Source organism: Lissotriton vulgaris, chromosome 6 (assembly GCF_964263255.1).
Source record: "Lissotriton vulgaris chromosome 6, aLisVul1.2, whole genome shotgun sequence".
In the NCBI taxonomy this organism is placed as follows: Eukaryota; Metazoa; Chordata; class Amphibia; order Caudata; family Salamandridae; genus Lissotriton; species Lissotriton vulgaris.
Genome location: NC_141694.1, coordinates 1,488,855,921 through 1,488,873,687, shown reverse-complemented (window position 1 = coordinate 1,488,873,687; position 17,767 = coordinate 1,488,855,921). Strand labels below are relative to the sequence as shown.

Sequence of the window (17,767 nt, the reverse complement as noted above, 5' to 3'; positions counted from 1 at the left end):
GAAGAGCCTTTTCAGGTCTTGTGCCACTTGTGGCAAAAAGCGACTTTATACAGAAGATCAACATAAGGACTGTATTTACTGTCTATACCCAGACCATAAGGTTGATGGGTGTAGTATATGCAGGAGAATGTCGGTTAAAACCCTCCGTGATCGTGAAGGACGGCTGCTTCTGTGGCTTAGGAAGTTGGAAAGGAGGGATGAAGTGGTTTCTGGTGATGAGGAAGATGCCAGATCAACATCTTCAAAGACTTCATTGAAGAGGGGCGGATCGTCTGTGGACATTTCAACTGAACCCCCCTTAAAGGCTATGCGTGGGACCTCTGATAGGTCTGGCAAGCCAGGGCCTATCGAATCTCCTCACGTGAGTGTAAAGGAGAGGGAAAGGCAGGCACTGCAGGTGCAAAGGGCTAAACTGGATGAGAGCTCGGCTGGGCCTTCCCACCAGGTTAAAGTAGCCAAGTCCGTCAAAAAACCGACTGTAGAGGCCTCTACAGGGGTCAAGAAGGACTCTAAAGCATCTGAGGTGATTTTTTCTCCTCAGTCGTCGACGAGCCATCCAGCGACGACGAGGACGACGATGAGAGCGTCGACGAGGACCTCGATGTCGATTCCGTCGACGAAGACTGGATCGACGACGGCGTCGTCGACGATGACCACGTCGACGGTTACCACCACGTCGACGAAGACCATCCCGTCGACGATGACTATTCCGTCGACGGTGGCAATCTCGATGACGACGATCCCGTCGACGACGACGAGCCCGTCGACGACGACAGTTCCGTCGACGAGCCCGTCGACGATGGTGAGCCCGTCGACGATGACAGCTCCGTCGACGATCCCGTCGACGATGATGAGTCCGTCGACGATGATGGTACCGTCGACGATGCCGTCGACGGTGAAGGGACTCTCGTCGACGGTTCCGTCGACGACGATGCAGATGAAGTTGGATGAAGATGACTACTCAGAAGAGGAGAATGAGATGTATGGGGATGCTTACAGTCCATCTCAATTGAATCTGAAGTACCATGATTCGGATTTGGATGAGGAATATTATTATCAAAAGGAACAGCGGCCAGAAAGACAAGTTGCATACCAAGATACCCAACCACAGCAGGGCATGGTAACGATGCCTATGAGTCTTTTGACAGACTTAAGGGCAATGCTGGAGGAGTATAGGAGCAGACAAGGGTCGCAACCTGTGGAAGGTCAAGCACAGGTTCAACCACAGGTGGTGGCAGCACAGTCAGTACGGCCTGCACAGGAAGAACATGAGAGGGAATATCCTCGGCAAGTCCAAGTGGATACCTCGGATGAAGATGAAACGGGGCAGAATCAAGATCAAGACCAGGATAGTGAATGGAACCAATATATAGCTCCGGATCCGGCTTCACCAGTGCCAGACCCGGTCGACTCGCCTCCGGCTGATGTAGGAGGTTTCTTCAGCTTGATGGAAAGAGCCACAGCGCGCTTTAAGTTAGCGATGCCTACAACATCTACGGATTGTTTCTTGTACGATTTTAAAGAGGCATACCGTAAGGCCGTGCGCTCGATTCCCATTGTAGAGCACATATGGGAGGAAGGGAAGAAAGTGATGCAGACCCCAGCGACGGTCATTCCAACTCTTCCGCGCTTGGAGAAAAAATATAAAGCTCCTGATGACAGTCCCGCCTGTTTGATTGGACAACCTAGACCAGACTCGGTCATATCGCAAGCGGCACAGAAGAAATCGCGGAATCCTTCGGCCACCCTCACGACTCCGCCAGATAAGGAGGGTAGAAGGTTGGACAACGCGGGGAAGCGTTTTTCGTCGATGGCTAGCTTGTTGGTCAGAGCGGCGAATGCCTTGGCGATCCTAGCAAGGTACGACCGCCAGATGTGGAGTGATGTGGCACACTATGTGAATCTGCTAGCGGATGACCAGAAAGCGGAAGCTCAGAAACTTCTGGAAGAAGGACAACGTTCCTCTTCAGAGATGATTGACTGCGCGATGGACATCGCCACCATCTCTTTCCGTGCTCTAGGCAGTGCAGCGGTTCTTCGGCGACAAGGGTGGCTGCGAGCTACAAACTTCCGGCCAGAGGTCCAGAATAGGATTTTGGACTTGCCCTTTGACGGGGACATGTTGTTTGGGAAACATGTCGATGAGACCCTACAGGGTATAAAGAAGGACACAGAGACGGCAAGGGCTCTGGGGAACCTGCAATATAGGAAGACACCGTTCCGTGGAGCACGAGGAAGAGGCTTCACTTCACCTAGAGGAGGTTATCAGCAACAGCGATATTCACAGCAGTCGCAGTCGTACAGGCCTCAGTACGGCAATCAATACTATCAGCGGCAGTCGCAATCCCAGTCTTTCTCTCGCCAAAACGCTCGTGGACGACAGGGGCGTCAGGGCAAGGACGCTGGCAAGCGTCAATAGCGGCCTCCTGACTCTGCCAACTGTTCCTCCGCTTCTGGGATCTCCAGTGGGCGGCAGGGTATCACAACATCTGAGCAGCTGGGAAGAGATTACATCGGATCAGTGGGTATTAAACATCATCCGAAATGGGCATACTCTAGAATTCCAGGAATTTCCACCTACAAGAGCTCCCCACGCCACTACTTCGAAACATCTGAACCTTCTTCAAGAGGAAGCTCAACAAATGCTTCAAAAAGGGGCGATCCAACGTGTTCCCCTATCACAAAGGGGAGAAGGGTTCTATTCAAGATTTTTTCTGATCCGCAAAACAAAGCAAAAGTGGCGTCCTATCCTGGACTTGAGGGAGCTCAACACCTATCTCACGAAACTGTCATTTCGGATGATTTCACTCCAGGACATATTGCGCCTCTTGAACCCAGGCGACTACATGGCAACATTAGACCTGGAAGATGCCTATTTTCATATCCCGATCCATCCAGCTCACAGACGTTTCCTTCGCTTTACAGTAGGCAAGAGTCACTTCCAGTTCATGGTGCTCCCATTTGGATTAAAGTCCGCTCCTCGGATATTCACAAAGGTGCTGGCACCGGTAGCAGCATTTCTGAGGAGACAGTCGCTGGAAGTATTCCCGTACTTAGACGACTGGCTGCTGAAGGCCCCAAGCTTACAAGAGGCATCGAAGGCAGTGAGCACATGCTTGAACCTCTTTATTCATCTGGGTTTACAACTCAACAAGGAAAAATCAGTTCTTCAGCCGGCAGGTACGGTGAAGTTCTTGGGAGCGATACTAGATACTCAGGTGTGCAAAGCCTTCCCATCGGAAGAGAGACAGATGAAACTCATATCGTCAGCCACTCGTTTGCAAAAGAGAAGTTGGATGACAGTCAGGATGTACAAATCTCTTCTAGGGTCGATTTCATCCTGTATTCAATTGATTCCGCATTGCAGACTGCGAATGCGCCCCCTGCAGGAGGAACTGGACCTTCAGTGGAGACAAGTGGAAGGTTCGTTCGACGACAGGGTGACGGTTACCCAGCGGATGAAACGGTCGGTTTCATGGTGGATGAAAAGATCTCACCTCACTGTGGGACTCAGTTTCAAAGCTGCACGGGCTCCTCACGTCATTACCACGGACGCTTCTCTTCAAGGTTGGGGAGCGGTCATGCAAGACCTCCAGGTCAGTGGTCACTGGGCTCCGGAAGAACGTCGTTTACATATCAACGTTCTGGAGCTACGAGCTATTCGATTGGCAATGTTGGCTTTCCTCCCAAGGATTACAAACTCAGCAATCCTGGTGCGGACGGACAACACCACCGCAATGCATTACGTCAACAAGCAGGGAGGCACAAGATCGCCACTGCTTTCACAGGAAGCCCAAATACTGTGGGAATGGGCGATATCGCAGAACATCACACTCGTAGCAGAACACCTTCCAGGAGTATGCAACACGAAGGCGGATACGCTAAGCCGCCTGAGAGCAGTCTTGCACGAGTGGGAATTGGAGAACGCAGTGATCAAGGACATCTTCTTCCGTTGGGGGACCCCAGCGATCGACCTGTTTGCAACACCAGGGAACAAGAAATGCCGGTGTTACGCAAGCAGGGAACACCATCGAGGGTCACTGGGGAATGCCCTTTCGATGTCCTGGTCAGGCGCGTTTGTTTACGCCTTTCCGCCATTTCCCCTGATTCCTCGAGTCCTCAAGAAACTCAAGATGGACAGGTGCAGGATGATACTAATAGCGCCTGCCTGGGCTCGCCAGTTTTGGTACACGGAGTTGCTTCTTCTATCAGAGACACAACCCATTCATCTGCAACCCAAACTGACACTTCTATCAATGTACAACGGCCAGGTTCTTCACCCGAACCCGAGCTCGCTTCAGTTGACGGCTTGGCTCCTGAATACAGAGAGTTTAAGGATTTAAACATCCCAGAGGAATGCAGGACCATCTTGGCACAGGCACGAGCCCCTAGCACTAATAAGACATATAGAGCGAAATGGAAAAGGTTCCATTTGTGGTGTCAGAGGGAAAAGGTACATCCTTTCTCGTCAGCTCCTCATCAACTCTTACCATATATTCTATCGTTGGCACAAGCAGGTCTGGCTCATGCTTCTATCAAGGTCCACTTGGCAGCTATTTCCAGGTATAGGAGAACAAGATCGGGCCCCTCTCTATTGTCAGCAAGAGTAATAAAACAATTCCTGAAAGGACTGTTTAGAGTGTTCCCGCCGGTTAGGCCTCCACCTCCGGTGTGGCACTTGAATGTGGTCCTGGCTCAGCTGATGAGACCGCCATTTGAGCCAGTACATAAAGCAGACCTGAAGTTCCTATCATGGAAAGTGGCGCTTCTTTTGGCACTCACCTCTGCAAGGAGAGTAGGAGAGCTTCAGGCTTTAACTATCAAAGAACCCTTCTTGCAGTTCAAGAATGATACAGTGATCCTACGGATGAACCCCAAGTTCATTCCGAAGGTACCGACAGACTTTCATCTTAACGAGCCAGTGGTTTTGAAATCTTTTTTTCCTCGACCTTCAACCCAGGCTGAGAGGACACTTCATTCTCTGGACGTTCAGAGATGTTTGAAATTCTATCTACAACGCACAGCTGGATTTCGAAAAACACCCCAACTGTTTGTGGCTTTCGGAGCCCCAAGGAAAGGATTTCCTTTGTCAAAACAAGGGATATCTAGATGGATAACTACTGCGATCCGGTTCTGCCACCAGGCGGCAGGCAAACCTTTACAAGGACAGGTGAAGGCACATTCCACAAGGTCGATCTCAGCATCAACGGCGCTGTTTGCTGGAGTATCCATAAAGGACATTTGCAGAGCAGCCACCTGGAGCAGTACGCACTCCTTCACGAGACATTACTGCCTGGAGGCGGCTGCAAAGGAGGATTCGGCTGTAGGACAGGCAGTCCTGAGAAATCTCTTCCAATAAGAGGTGAGCTTTCCTCTCTTCCCTCCTCCTGTTTTTTCAAACATTTCGTTTATTATGCTTTGTTACTGCTTTATGGTTGTTATAATCTGTGATGTCATTAGTTTATAATGATTCTGTAACTGTGCACGAAATGTTTGAGGTATGCTAACTGCTATCTACTCTGATACAAGCAATGGGAATCTATGAAAGTTCCAATACTGGAGTAAGAAACAAGTTACTTACCTGTAACTTTAGTTCTCCAGTATTGGTAACTTTCATAGATTCCCATGCGCCCACCCGCCTCCCCTGGGAAAGCTCACTTTAGGGCTAGGTGATTATGTGGCAAAGCAACGGCTACGAAAATCTGAGGCTCTGAGCTTTCTCAGGAAGGTTCTACAGGGTGAGGCTGATCTGATTGGTTGCTAAGGGGACTTTGGGTCTTTTTACATAATGACACCAATAGGCTACAAAAGATAATGAGGCCTAGGCCTAATTTTTTACCTTTTTACACCTATTAGGGTGTATTTACCTAGGTATATATATATATATATTATTACCGAGGCTCCCATTCCGACGACGGGGAATGATACAAGCAATGGGAATCTATGAAAGTTACCAATACTGGAGAACTAAAGTTACAGGTAAGTAACTTGTTTCTTACAGAAGGTAAGTAACTTGTTCTTGTAATCTAAAGAAAAGTTGACCATTGACAATTTTACCTATTCATAGTGCACTGTCATTTTACTGCTGCGTTTGTTAATGCCTACTTAAATTCTATTTGCAGACCGCAAACAGCAGTTCCTGGCATGCAAGATACACTGTTTTGACCTACCTCCAAACTATGGTGTTTTATAACTTCTTCATTTTCCTGAATAATAAAGTGGCCGTTGAAGGTGTCAGATGGCTGGTTATACATCTCTTAGCTGATGAGCAGCTTGAGGTAAAGTGTTTTTCCAACGATAATGCAAAATACACAAAACCTGATGTGAAATTGATTGATTTGTCTTTTTATCTTTTTTGATGAATGGATTTGTTTTATTATTTAGTTTGTTTGAACAGGCACTGAATATCTGAGCATGTTGCTCTTTTATTTATAGTTTTGAAAGCTCCAGGAGCGTATATTGCACCATAATACTGAATACATGCTACAATTCCCCTCTGCTCCGAAGCCTTTGTTCATAGGTCTTGCTGTAAATGTTCTACAGTTAACAGCCATGCGCTGGGGTATGGCTGTTAGCTGTTGAACATTTACAGCAAGAGCTGTGAAAGGGTGCTGAAGTTAGCCCCTGGTTCTCTCCTGCATGGCTGAACTGCTTTTTGTAGTTCAGCAAAGCTAGGAAAACCCAGGAAATGAGCAGCATTCACCCCTCCCTCCTTCTGCAGCCCTAGTGGCACTGAGCTACAGGAGAAGGGAATGTGAAGGCTGTGCATGCCCTCCTGCACGGCCTCTGCCTTTCACTTTCCTCTGCTAATTAATATATTTTTGAGAGGCATGGGAAAGAGAAAAACAGAGGCTGTGTATTAGGACATTGAAAGGTTGAGAGCAGCTGGCCTATACCAGTTAATTTAGCCCACTGCTGCTCCATTGTCTTCAATGGAACTCTCAACATTATTATGTTCTACTCGTTCTAATACCATTTTGGCACTACCGGGTACTAGGGTTCCCAAAATCAATTTAGGGGTTCATCTGGTGATTCCCCCCACTGTGGCACCATGAGTCAGAGTCAAAAATACTTTATTCGATTAATTTAAAATCATAAAAGTATACTACACATACAAATATACACAAATCATCAATTCAATTCATTATAGAGCAATTGCTGGAAAGTAATTATTTAAAAACAAGTAAAAACAATTAAATAGGAAACAATTAAAAACATTAAAAAGCTTCATTTTTTCGTAACATCTCATATTAACAGAAGTTACCCATAATTTCATTTTACAGGGTTACTTAATTTCTTATAATCCAGAATAGACTACTCTTGAAGAATAAAATTATACTAAACTTGTGTACGTTCCGTCATTGGGGTTCTCATCAGTCTATTCCGTCTAGCACGTATAGAAGTTACCAAAAAGTTTGCAACCCCAAACATCACTATAGGGGACACCCTAAGTTGTAAGAATATCAAAGCAGGTTTCACCTGCTTAAATCCCTTGTCCCTCAGAAGTGGTATAATATATTTCTTTCTGCCCTCTGCAAAAAAAGGGCAGAAAAATACTAAGTGTATCAAGTCTTGATCCGAGAAGCTGTCACATTTACATGGATCATTTTCCCTTGGAGTACACCATTTCGAATATTCACCCAGTAAGAAATGCACCTGATTAAAACGAAATTTCGTCAAAAGCCATCGGTGATAGGGTCTATTCACGATTGTCAGGTAGGGTTGTGTTGTCAACGTAGATACCAATAAATAATGTGCCCTTACTGTTGATTTCTCAATTTCCTGGGCTTCACGGTAGAGGTTTCTGCTATTCGTGAAGTATACTTTTACCCAGGAAATGTCATCTTTGCTCAGGCTTTCGGGATTGTAATAAATTTCAGGCCGGCCCAATTGTGTGGCAGTAGCTTTAATGTGTGTCAGCCATTGTATATCTTTTACTCTGTCTCGCCCCATACAATCGCTAATAATTTTATGGTTTAATGTTAGATTTGGGTTCAGCCATATTTTCATCCAGAGGAGTAATGGGGCCATTTTAAGTGTGTCCTCAATATAGCCTATCCCAAGTTCCGTATGTACTGCGAAGGATTGAGTAGAGTGTGGTAAGCCCAATAGTAGACGCAGAAATTTGTTCTCTTCTTTCTGTATTGGGGTAGGATCTTTAAAACCCCATATCACAGCACCATACCTTGCTAGAGCCAATGTTTTAGCTCTATGCAGGGTCAGTATGGCTTCTATGGGTTTCCCTCCCAACCTTTTCGCAAAACCCAGTATGGCAGCCGACGATCTTCGCACTGCCATCGCTTTATTTGCAATCTGGGGGGACCAGGAGCCCATGTCATCGAATATTACTCCCAGATAGGTGAATGTTTTGACTTTTGACAACACTACGCCATTACAGCGTAGGGTTTTCGTATTTTTCTTCCCTTTCCCCAGTGACATGATATGTGATTTTTCCATGTTCACTAACAGATCTAACTTCTGCATAAAGGCCCCAAAAGAATCAAGGAGCTGCTGTAAGCCATTTGGGGTTCTAGAGATTAGTACCGTATCATCGGCATACAACAGGACAGGTAGTGGAATCCCTCCCATGCTGGGTATATCTGGAGTGACTGAAGATAAGGTTTTGTTCAGTGAGTTGATATACAAGGAGAACATCATGGGGGCCAGAATACACCCCTGGCGCACACCTCTGACTGATCTAAACCCAGCAGTACATTTCCCGTCCGATGTCATACGCACTGATGCTCTCAGGTCTCTATGTAGGTATGCTAAAAAGTTTACAAGTGCCCGGTCCATACCCAGCTCCAAGAGCATTGTCCACAGCTTAGACCTATTTACTAGGTCGAAGGCTGTGGACAGGTCAATGGCTCTCTCATAGCTGCGACTCCGCTGCCCCGCTCAAACGCATTACCTCCAAACGCGACAAAGACGCCAATCGGTGGTTTAATAACGAGCTTAAAACCACCAAACTAACAGTCCGTCGCGCGGAGCGGGCTTGGAGGAGAAACTATTGCCCCACTTTGAAACTGGAATACACTAACATCCTGAGCCAGTACAAAAAAGCCATCTTGGAGGCTAAAACATCTTATTTCTCCTCCAAAATCTTAGCAGCTGAGAACCAGTCCAAAGAGATATTTACCATCGTCCACAACCTGGCGTCCTCGGACAGAACTACTCTAAAACCAGCTCCATCCGTAGATCTCTGCCTCTCTCTTAATAACTATTTCATTCACAAAATCGCCACCATCAAGGCCAACATCCCCCCTCCTTCCCCATCTTTTGTTGATCCCCAATGTCCTCCCCCCAAAGGCGCACTGACCACCTTTCCCCCTATCACTCTGGAAAGTCTGACCTCTGTGGTGCCTTTGATCAAATCTGGCTCTCCGCTTGATCCCTGTCCTGCCCACGTCCTCCGTCACGTTTTTGTCTCTTGCCCAGACCCTCCCCTGCACCTCCTCAACAGTTCCCTTTCTCAAGGCATAGTCCCCAACTCCTTGAAATCCGCGGTCATTGTGCCCATTCTGAAGAAACCTGGGGCAGATCCTTCTGTCCCGGCCAATTTCCGCCCCATTTCCCTTCTGCCATTTCTGGCTAAGGTGCTCGAGCGCCATGTCACCTGCGCTCTGAGCTCCTTTGTGGAGAAGCATGGAGCCCTTGCCCCCCGTCAAGCCGGTTTTCGCCCCGCACACTCTACGGAGTCCGTTGTTATGTCGGTTCTTGACACCCTCAGGGAGGGTATGGACACCAATCAGTACCAGGCTCTTGTGCTCCTAGATCTCTCAGCCGCCTTCGATACGGTGGATCATAACATCTTACTTTCCCGTATCGCGGCGGCGGGGATCGGGGGGAGTGTCCTGGTCTGGTTATCCTCCTTCCTGAGCGACCGCACCCAGGCTGTCCGCCTGGGTGATTTCACAGTGGACATCCGAAAAGTTCAGTGCGGGGGCCCCCAAGGTTCCTCTCTTTCTGCCCTCTTGTTTAATCTGTATATTGCCACTCTGATTTTCTCTCTTCAACAGATGGAGGTCACCGTATTTAATTATGCGGATGACCTCCAGCTGGTCTTTAATCTCTCCTCTCCCTCTGCTGTTCTTAACTTTCAAACTGTCATGCTTCATATCAGGGACTGGATGAACCACAACCACCTTAAACTCAACCCTGATAAAACCGAACTGGTGTTGACGGGTGGTTCATCCAGCCCCTGGTCCCCTCTTTTTTGGCCCCCCTCTCTTGGTTCTTCTCCTGTTCCCTCTTCCTCAGTTAAAACCTTAGGCATAAAACTTAACTCTCAACTCACCCTTCACTCCCAGGTTAGCTCTGTGGTATCTTCTTCCTTTCTTTCACTGCGTACTATACGCAGGGTGTCCCGCTTCTTCACTTTCTCTGCCCTCAAACTTATCATCCTGGCCATGGTGGTGTCCCGCCTGGACTATGGGAACGCCCTGTATGCCGGTATTCCTGCATACAGCCTGTGTCGCCTACAACAAATACAAAACCAGGCGGCCCGCCTAGCCTTCAATCTCCCTAAATTCCACCACTCTACCCCTCTCCTGAAATCACTTCATTGGCTCCCCGTGCGAGCTAGAATCCAATTCAAGCTCGCATCCATCACCTTCCTGGCCCGAACGGGTTCGGCGCCAGCCTTCATCTCCTCTGAGATTGTCTCTTACGTCCCTACCAGGGCTCTACGTTCCTCCTCCCAGTCCCTCCTTACCATCCCACGCTTCCGGAGAAAGAAGTGGGGTGGATCTAAATTTGCTATACTTACCCCTACCCTCTGGAATTCCCTTCCTCTTGAACTCCGCTCTATCCCCCTCTACTCACAATTCCGCAAATGCCTTAAAACCCATCTATTCACAAAATCCTTTGATTAAATGTTCCCTCTGACCTCCCTGCCTCTAACCTCAGTCCCCGTTAGCTATAGCGCCAAGAAGCCGCTGGTATACGTGCGCTTTACAAAAACTTTCAAACTCAAACTCAAACTGAGGTCCATAAAAGCCAAATGGATCGACCCCCTGGAGGCAACAGTATATTTACTGACGGTCAGGTACAAATTAAGGCACTGATCCTCCGTGCCTCTCCCAGTTCTAAATCCGTATTGGGCATTACACAAGATTTCATTTTCTTTTTCCCACTTGCTGATTTTTTCTAGGATGACCTTACCTAATATCTTGAAAGACGAGCCAATCAATGATATCGGTCTGTAGCACCTTGGGTCTCCCCTTTGGCCTTTTTTAAAAATGGGAATTATAATCGAGTGGGACCAGTAGGAAGGTATACTAGAGTTATCCAAACATGCTAAATTAAAAACATTTGCAAGGACCACAGACCATATGTGGGAATGTGTCTTATACATGTCTGCAGGGACCCTGTCTGGGCCAGGGGCCTTGCCACCCGCAGTGTCTTCTATGGCTTTTTGCACTTTCTTCACCGAAAATCTCAGCGGGATCTCTGAGATCGTAGGTTCTGTAGGGGTGAATGGATGTATAGCGATGTTACTGCCATAGATAGTCTCGAAATGGTCCAGCCATTGCTTCTCTGTAATGTTGACCTCCAACACCTCATTTTCCCTACCATTAAACAGAGGCGTGTTCACTATGGACCAGAACTTTGCACTATCCCTCAGGGTTGATCTATCATAGAGTGACTCCCAGGCCTTTGCCTTAATTTCTTTCTTACGTGCCTCAACCGTTATTTCATACATCTTCCTCAATCTAGTCACTTCTACGGTGTCTCGCGGTGTACTTTTCAGAGCGTCTAGCAGGGTTTTATGGGCCTTTGAGCACTCCGCATTAAACCACCTGTGCACTTTGCGAGGCTTATGGTTTGGTTTACACGTAAGTGACTGTGCTGCATTTTTACATATTGTTTCAAAAGCATTTTTGATATTCCCTCCAACAGTCAGTGGATCTCTACAAATACTTATTTCTGTTCCCACTTTTCCACATAGTTCATTAAAAAAGTCATCAGGAATAATCTTAGACCATTTAACCCGTCTACCCTGGTCATGGGCCCAAATTTTTATAGGATAATTAGGTTGGGTTCCATTATTTATTATAGTTGGGTTGCTGTTAATTAATTCCATAATTACCGGGTTATGGTCGCTGAATGTCGACTGTAGTGCATTATAAAAGATAACATTCTTAAGCATGCTTGGTGACACAAAAATAAAATCAATTATTGTATTACTGCCCTTCGCACTATATGTAGCCACTCTATCTTTGGGGTTTACAAATTCTGGTTCTGAAAGATCTATATCTATCAGAAGTTCTTCTAGGGCACCCCCTTTAGCCGAGTGTTCAAAGTGCGAATGGGCCTAATAATCATCTTCCAAACAAGCTCCATACTGACAATTCAACTCGCATAAATGTGTGTTAAAATCGCCCAAAAGTATAAAATGAACAAAGGTAGATTGACCCTCTTTATACTCATTTAAAAATTTAGTCAGCATTACAATATTATCGCTGCCATGTGTGCCGTCTATAGCATTATAAAAATTAACATATAGAATTTTTTCTCCGGTACACACGGATACCTCCAAGACTAAACAGGTAGAGGAATTTGCATTTAATACTTTCATCGTCCCCATATGACTCACTGAGATTAAGAACCCTAGCCCTCCCTTATTTCTCCCTATGTGTGACTCTTGGGCAGGTAAAAAATGGGATGCATAACCTTCTACCCAGAAATTACATTCAGTGTCCCAAGTTTCCTGGAACGCAACCACATCATACTGTTTTATAGTCTCTAGCCATAATTTATCTTCCCTTTTAGAACGGAGACCAGCAATGTTCCAAGTCATTATTTTCAGGTTTCTCCCTTCTGTCGGCAAGTTATTGGGGGTTGCGCAAATCTGTTCCTCCTCCCTCTCTTGGTAAGACAGTCAGTTGTTCTCATCAAGATCTGATAAGGCTGCAAATCTATTTATTAGTTCCAGGTTGGTAACAGTATCCACAGTATGTTTTTTGGTGTAATTCATTTGGAAACTCGGTGGCTGTGTTGCCCAGGTAGCTAGGCGAGTGTTATGTCTTGGGATACTAGTTCCTGCATTCGTATTCTGCAGGAAAGATTGTTGCTGTGTACAAGGATAGAAGAAACCCAGCGGGACTGCTCGAATTTGTCCCGGTGTTATGTTAGTCGCATCCCAGAATAGCCTAGTACATACGTGAGGTTTGTTGAAGTTTATTATGACACAGTCATCAGGGAAACATTTTCCTGTGGATCCCAGCCAAGCGACTCTTCTTGCCGTGCTTTTAAATGATGAAACATCCCTTGGACCTGAGCAGTTTGTGTCGCTCCATCTCTTTATATTTTCCATTAGGGTGGCCTGGGTTTCTATCTCTCCAGATTTGAGTATCGGGACATTGACCAATACAGCCAAAAAAGGTGTAGCCTCTGGTGGTAAATTGGCCAAAGGTTTTGGTCATTGTCCATTTCCAGGGCCTTGGCTTGTTCCTTTAGGTAGACCCTCTTCATTGAGGTTAACTCTTTTATTGTACTGGGGTTTAGACTTATTCTGGGAAGGTATATGTGATACTTTGTCAGATGTTTTGGTTTTAGTTATGATGTCCAGAGTAGGTATTTGAGGTAAAGGGGACAAATGTGAGATTATTGGGTCACTGTTTTTTGTCACTTCCATTGGTTGAGCTTGTTGAATTAGTCTGCTGTAGTTCCAAGGATAAATGCTCCGTGACCTTTTTGATTAACAGTGTATTCATTCTATCACATCTGCCCAATATATCAGAGACAGTCTTTTAGCGTTTCCACGATATCATTGGAGATCTTAATCAATGTTGTTTCAATGGTATCTGTTAGGACCCTTTCAATCATTTCCTTTATCGTACTTTCAAACTTAGATGGAGGTTGCCGTGGTTTTGTTTTATGTCTATTTCGCTGGGTTTGGATTTTATGGTTTTTACCCGTTCTTCTGGCCTTTTGCATATTTTGTACTTCCCCCTCCAGAGTTTGGTTGTGCTCATTCAGATCTGTGTCTATTTTGGGGTCTTCTTGCCATATTATATTTTGATGCTCATGTACAATATCGTTTACAGTAACAATATTAATCTTGGGTTCTAGAGGTATCGGTTGTCTCAGAAGTATAGGAGACTCTACAGGGTCTACGGATGCACTATCCAGCCCGAGTTCCCGTTCTTTCTCTGCAATTTCTTTATTAAGCTTCCCCACCGCTGATGTTAGGTAAGTCATGATATTTTCAGAAGCATTAGATTTTCGTGCAATTTTAACTTTACTAGTGCCCCCTGTAATTGAGGTCTGTAGCTTTCTCTTACCCATTCTGGAGGCACAAGTTTTAGGGACGTGGCCTGTCCTGTCCTCTGTCGTCCCCTGACGGCCACAGACGGCCCGCCCTCTGCCCGGGCTCCGCCCGGCGACGCCCGCGCGCGTCCGCGACGCGGAGGAAACTGTTGCCTTTTGTGCGCCTCCAGGCGCAGGAAACAGGAAGTGGGCGATGTTGTCCTGGGGCAAGCTGGGAACTGTGGTCTGCCCCGCTCTGCGGCCGGGCGATGTGGACTGCTCGGCGGCGGGGGCGACCACAGCGTCAGGGACCCAGCGGCGCAGCGGTGTCCTGGTAAGTCTGTGCGGCGGCCCCTCCTTGTGTCGGCAAACACTTGTTTTCTCCCCCGCTCCACAGTGGGAGCTGCTGCCTTTTGTGCGCCTCCAGGCGCAGGAAACAGGAAGTGGGCAATGTTGTCCCGAGGCAAGCTGGGAACTGTGGTCCGCCCCGCTCTGCGGCCGGGCGATGTGGACTGCTCGGCGGCGGGGGCGACCACAGCGTCAGGGACCCAGCGGCGCAGCGGTGTCCTGATAAGTCTGTGCGGCGGCCCCTCCTTGTGTCGGCAAACACTTGTTTTCTCCCCCGCTCCACAGTGGGAGCTGCTGCCTTTTGTGCGCCTCCAGGCGCAGGAAACAGGAAGTGGGCGATGTTGTCCCGGGGCAAGCTGGGAACTGTGGTCCGCCCCGCTCTGCGGCCGGGCGATGTGGACTGCTCGGCGGCGGGGGCGACCACAGCGTCAGGGACCCAGCGGCGCAGCGGTGTCCTGGTAAGTCTGTGCGGCGGCCCCTCCTTGTGTCGGCAAACACTTGTTTTCTCCCCACCATGAGATTGAGACAAAGCGAAGATTATTTATGGGCTGGCAGAGCTCAAATCATTCCTGCAGAGGGTTGAAGTGAATAATGACGGCCCTTTTAGTGTGTTATGAATGTGATTTTCCCAACAACGGATGTGTCCAATAATAGACTCAGTTCTTTTGACTGTTTTTTTTCCTCTCCGGTTTTAAAGACAATTTTGATAGCATAGTTTTCTGAAACATGTTTTTCAAAAATTGCTTTTTAAAAATATCTTTTTCAAAACCTTGTTTCCCATAACCCTCTACCACTGCTTAAAAATTCTGCTAGAGAAACAGACATTTGAGATGAGCAGTGTGACTGGTGCTGGAGGGTGCTCCATACAAAGGAGCTGTTCTCCACCTGAACTTGGGAACTACCCTGAGTTCCTTGATTTTGATTTTGCATAATTTATGTTGCACTTTTGGCCTGTAACTATAACGTTTGAGCTATATGCTTATATAATATGTGAGAAAATAAGCAGTGCATGGCAAAGGCGCTCCCCCACAAATGCCAGAAGGTCAGAGCAACCCTACCCTTCCCCCTTATTTCTTACTTTGTTTTACCAGGACATAGGGACGAGTCCCAAAGTCTTAAAATGGCGTTTGCAACTTTGTCTTAATGTTGTGCCAGCTAATCAGTTTGTTTACAGTATCACTAAATAGCTGTACATTTTGAACCCTAATTTCTCAAAAACTACTAAAAAGATAGGGGCGCTAGGTGGCGCCAAACAAAGATGGCCGCACTGTCGTGAGGCTCTCGCCCGATGGAGCACCCTTCCTATCCTGCAGACCATCCTGACCGGTGAATACTGCCTGGAAGACGCACCATATTGACCGCGATATTCCCCTGCACACGGCGGTGTCTGCAATGTCGCGCTAGCCCAGCCAACAGCCGAGATATCCGCCGAAAACCGAGAGCGGACTGCCTGGCTGGCTCGCGATCCGCTGCCCGGCTGGGTCATCCTCCCAGGAGAGGCTGCGGCTTTGCGGCCTGTACGTAGCTGCTCCTCCTGCCACGGGAGTGGAGAGCTGGGCATCCGCGATCGCCGGTCTCTACAATCTTGCTGGAGACGACCCCCGCTGTCCGGTTCGTTGAGCTGCGAGGAAGCGGGAGGCGTCGCGCTCAGGAAACACCACCGGCTGGGGGAGAGGTGCGGCCGCTGAGCGGAGTCGAGAGGACACGGCCCTCCATATTGCTGGACTGAACATATTGACTTTGGTGTGGACGCCCGCTCCCTGACACGTCTCTGCTGGTGAGGGGGCTCGGCAGTAGCACAGAACCCGTCACAGGCTTGGAGGCCGCCCCTCCGCCGGCGGCCTGTGCCCGACCCCCCCCAGCTCCAGGACTTGAAGGCCCGCTGTTCCCCGCGTTCCCACGGCCTCTGCTCGGACTGACCCGGCGACATCCCACGACCATTTGCGGCCCCCCGAACTGCCGAGCCGGGTCGGAACCTGCTACACGGCCGGGACGGCCCTGCGGGACATTCCAGTGCTTGGAGGCCTGCGTGTAGCTGCTCTTCCCGCCGAGGGGACATGAGGTGAGACAGGATATTGCTGGGCGGGCTGAGGGGCCTTTGATCGGATCCTGTTGAACGCTGTCCCCACATAGACTAACCGTGAAGACTGCTTGCCCGGTCACACCCGCTCCCCGCTGAGACATTGCTGGCGGGGGGGCCCGAGGAACGGCCAACAACCATTGCTGAGTGTGAACATACCTCAACGCCTGCTGGTGGCCTCTTCCCCCCCCCCCCCAACCCACCCCCCACCCCCCCCCCCCCCCCACTCCGAGACGCGTGAACCCGCGGTATCCCATTCTTGCTGGGCGCCAAATCATCACTTGGTCTGCAGGGACCTGATCTGTCCGCTCCCCTCCTGCGGATCACTGCCTGTTGTACTGCCCCATCCCCCTGGTTGCACGGACTCTTTGCAGAGACATCTACCTACCCGCCTGCCTAGACTCTGCTCTCCCCCCCGGCCCTAGCGGTCGCTGATCGGATCCAGACCCTGGGCCTGGCGGTGCTGGTGCGGGCGAGGGTCGGGTGCGGTCTCTACCGGGGGCGGATGTCTGACGCCGCTACCACCTGGGGCTTTTGGATTCGGGTAACCTCCCGGGATTCTCTAACCTCCGGTCGGTGCTGCCCGGCGCTCTGGCTACCGTCTCCCCTCTAGCACTGTTGCCACCGAGAGGAGCTATGGGCCGTACCGACTCCAGGCAGTCGAAGATCCCCTTCGAGGCCAAGAAAACGCCCAGATCATCTGCTGTTGTAGAGAGGAGTCCCCCATCACCGGACCCTCAGGAGGAGGACTGGAAAACCATCCTATTAGGCATGAAACAAAGCCTCACGTCCATCGACTCTAAAATGGACGCAATTAACTCCCGCATTGACAGCGTAGTCTCTAAACTCGAGCGCCACGACACACGTATCCAGGAGGCTGAGGAAAGAATCTCTACCTTGGAGGACGGGGCCGCATCCAGCTCCAAGCAGGCGACCCAGATGGACAGACTCCTCAAAATAATCGCTGACAAAAATGAAGATTTGGAGGCGAGGTCCCACCGCAACAACGTCCGCGTCGTAGGCCTTGCAGAATCCACAAACACGGGGAAGATGGAGGTCTTCATGGAAAATCTGGTTGTCGAACTG

General features: G+C 48.7%; 1 protein-coding gene across 2 annotated transcripts in view; it reads left to right on the top strand.

Annotated features, from left to right (window-relative positions):
* The window catches only part of PSME4 (proteasome activator subunit 4), a 2,155,241-nt gene that overhangs the window by 1,769,694 nt on the left and 367,780 nt on the right, over positions 1–17,767 (top strand). For both annotated transcript variants that reach the window (XM_086927646.1, XM_086927645.1), the window contains one exon: positions 6,123–6,278. In XM_086927646.1, coding sequence (XP_086783772.1) covers positions 6,123–6,278 — 156 coding nt within the window. The remainder of the gene's footprint in view (positions 1–6,122; positions 6,279–17,767) is intronic.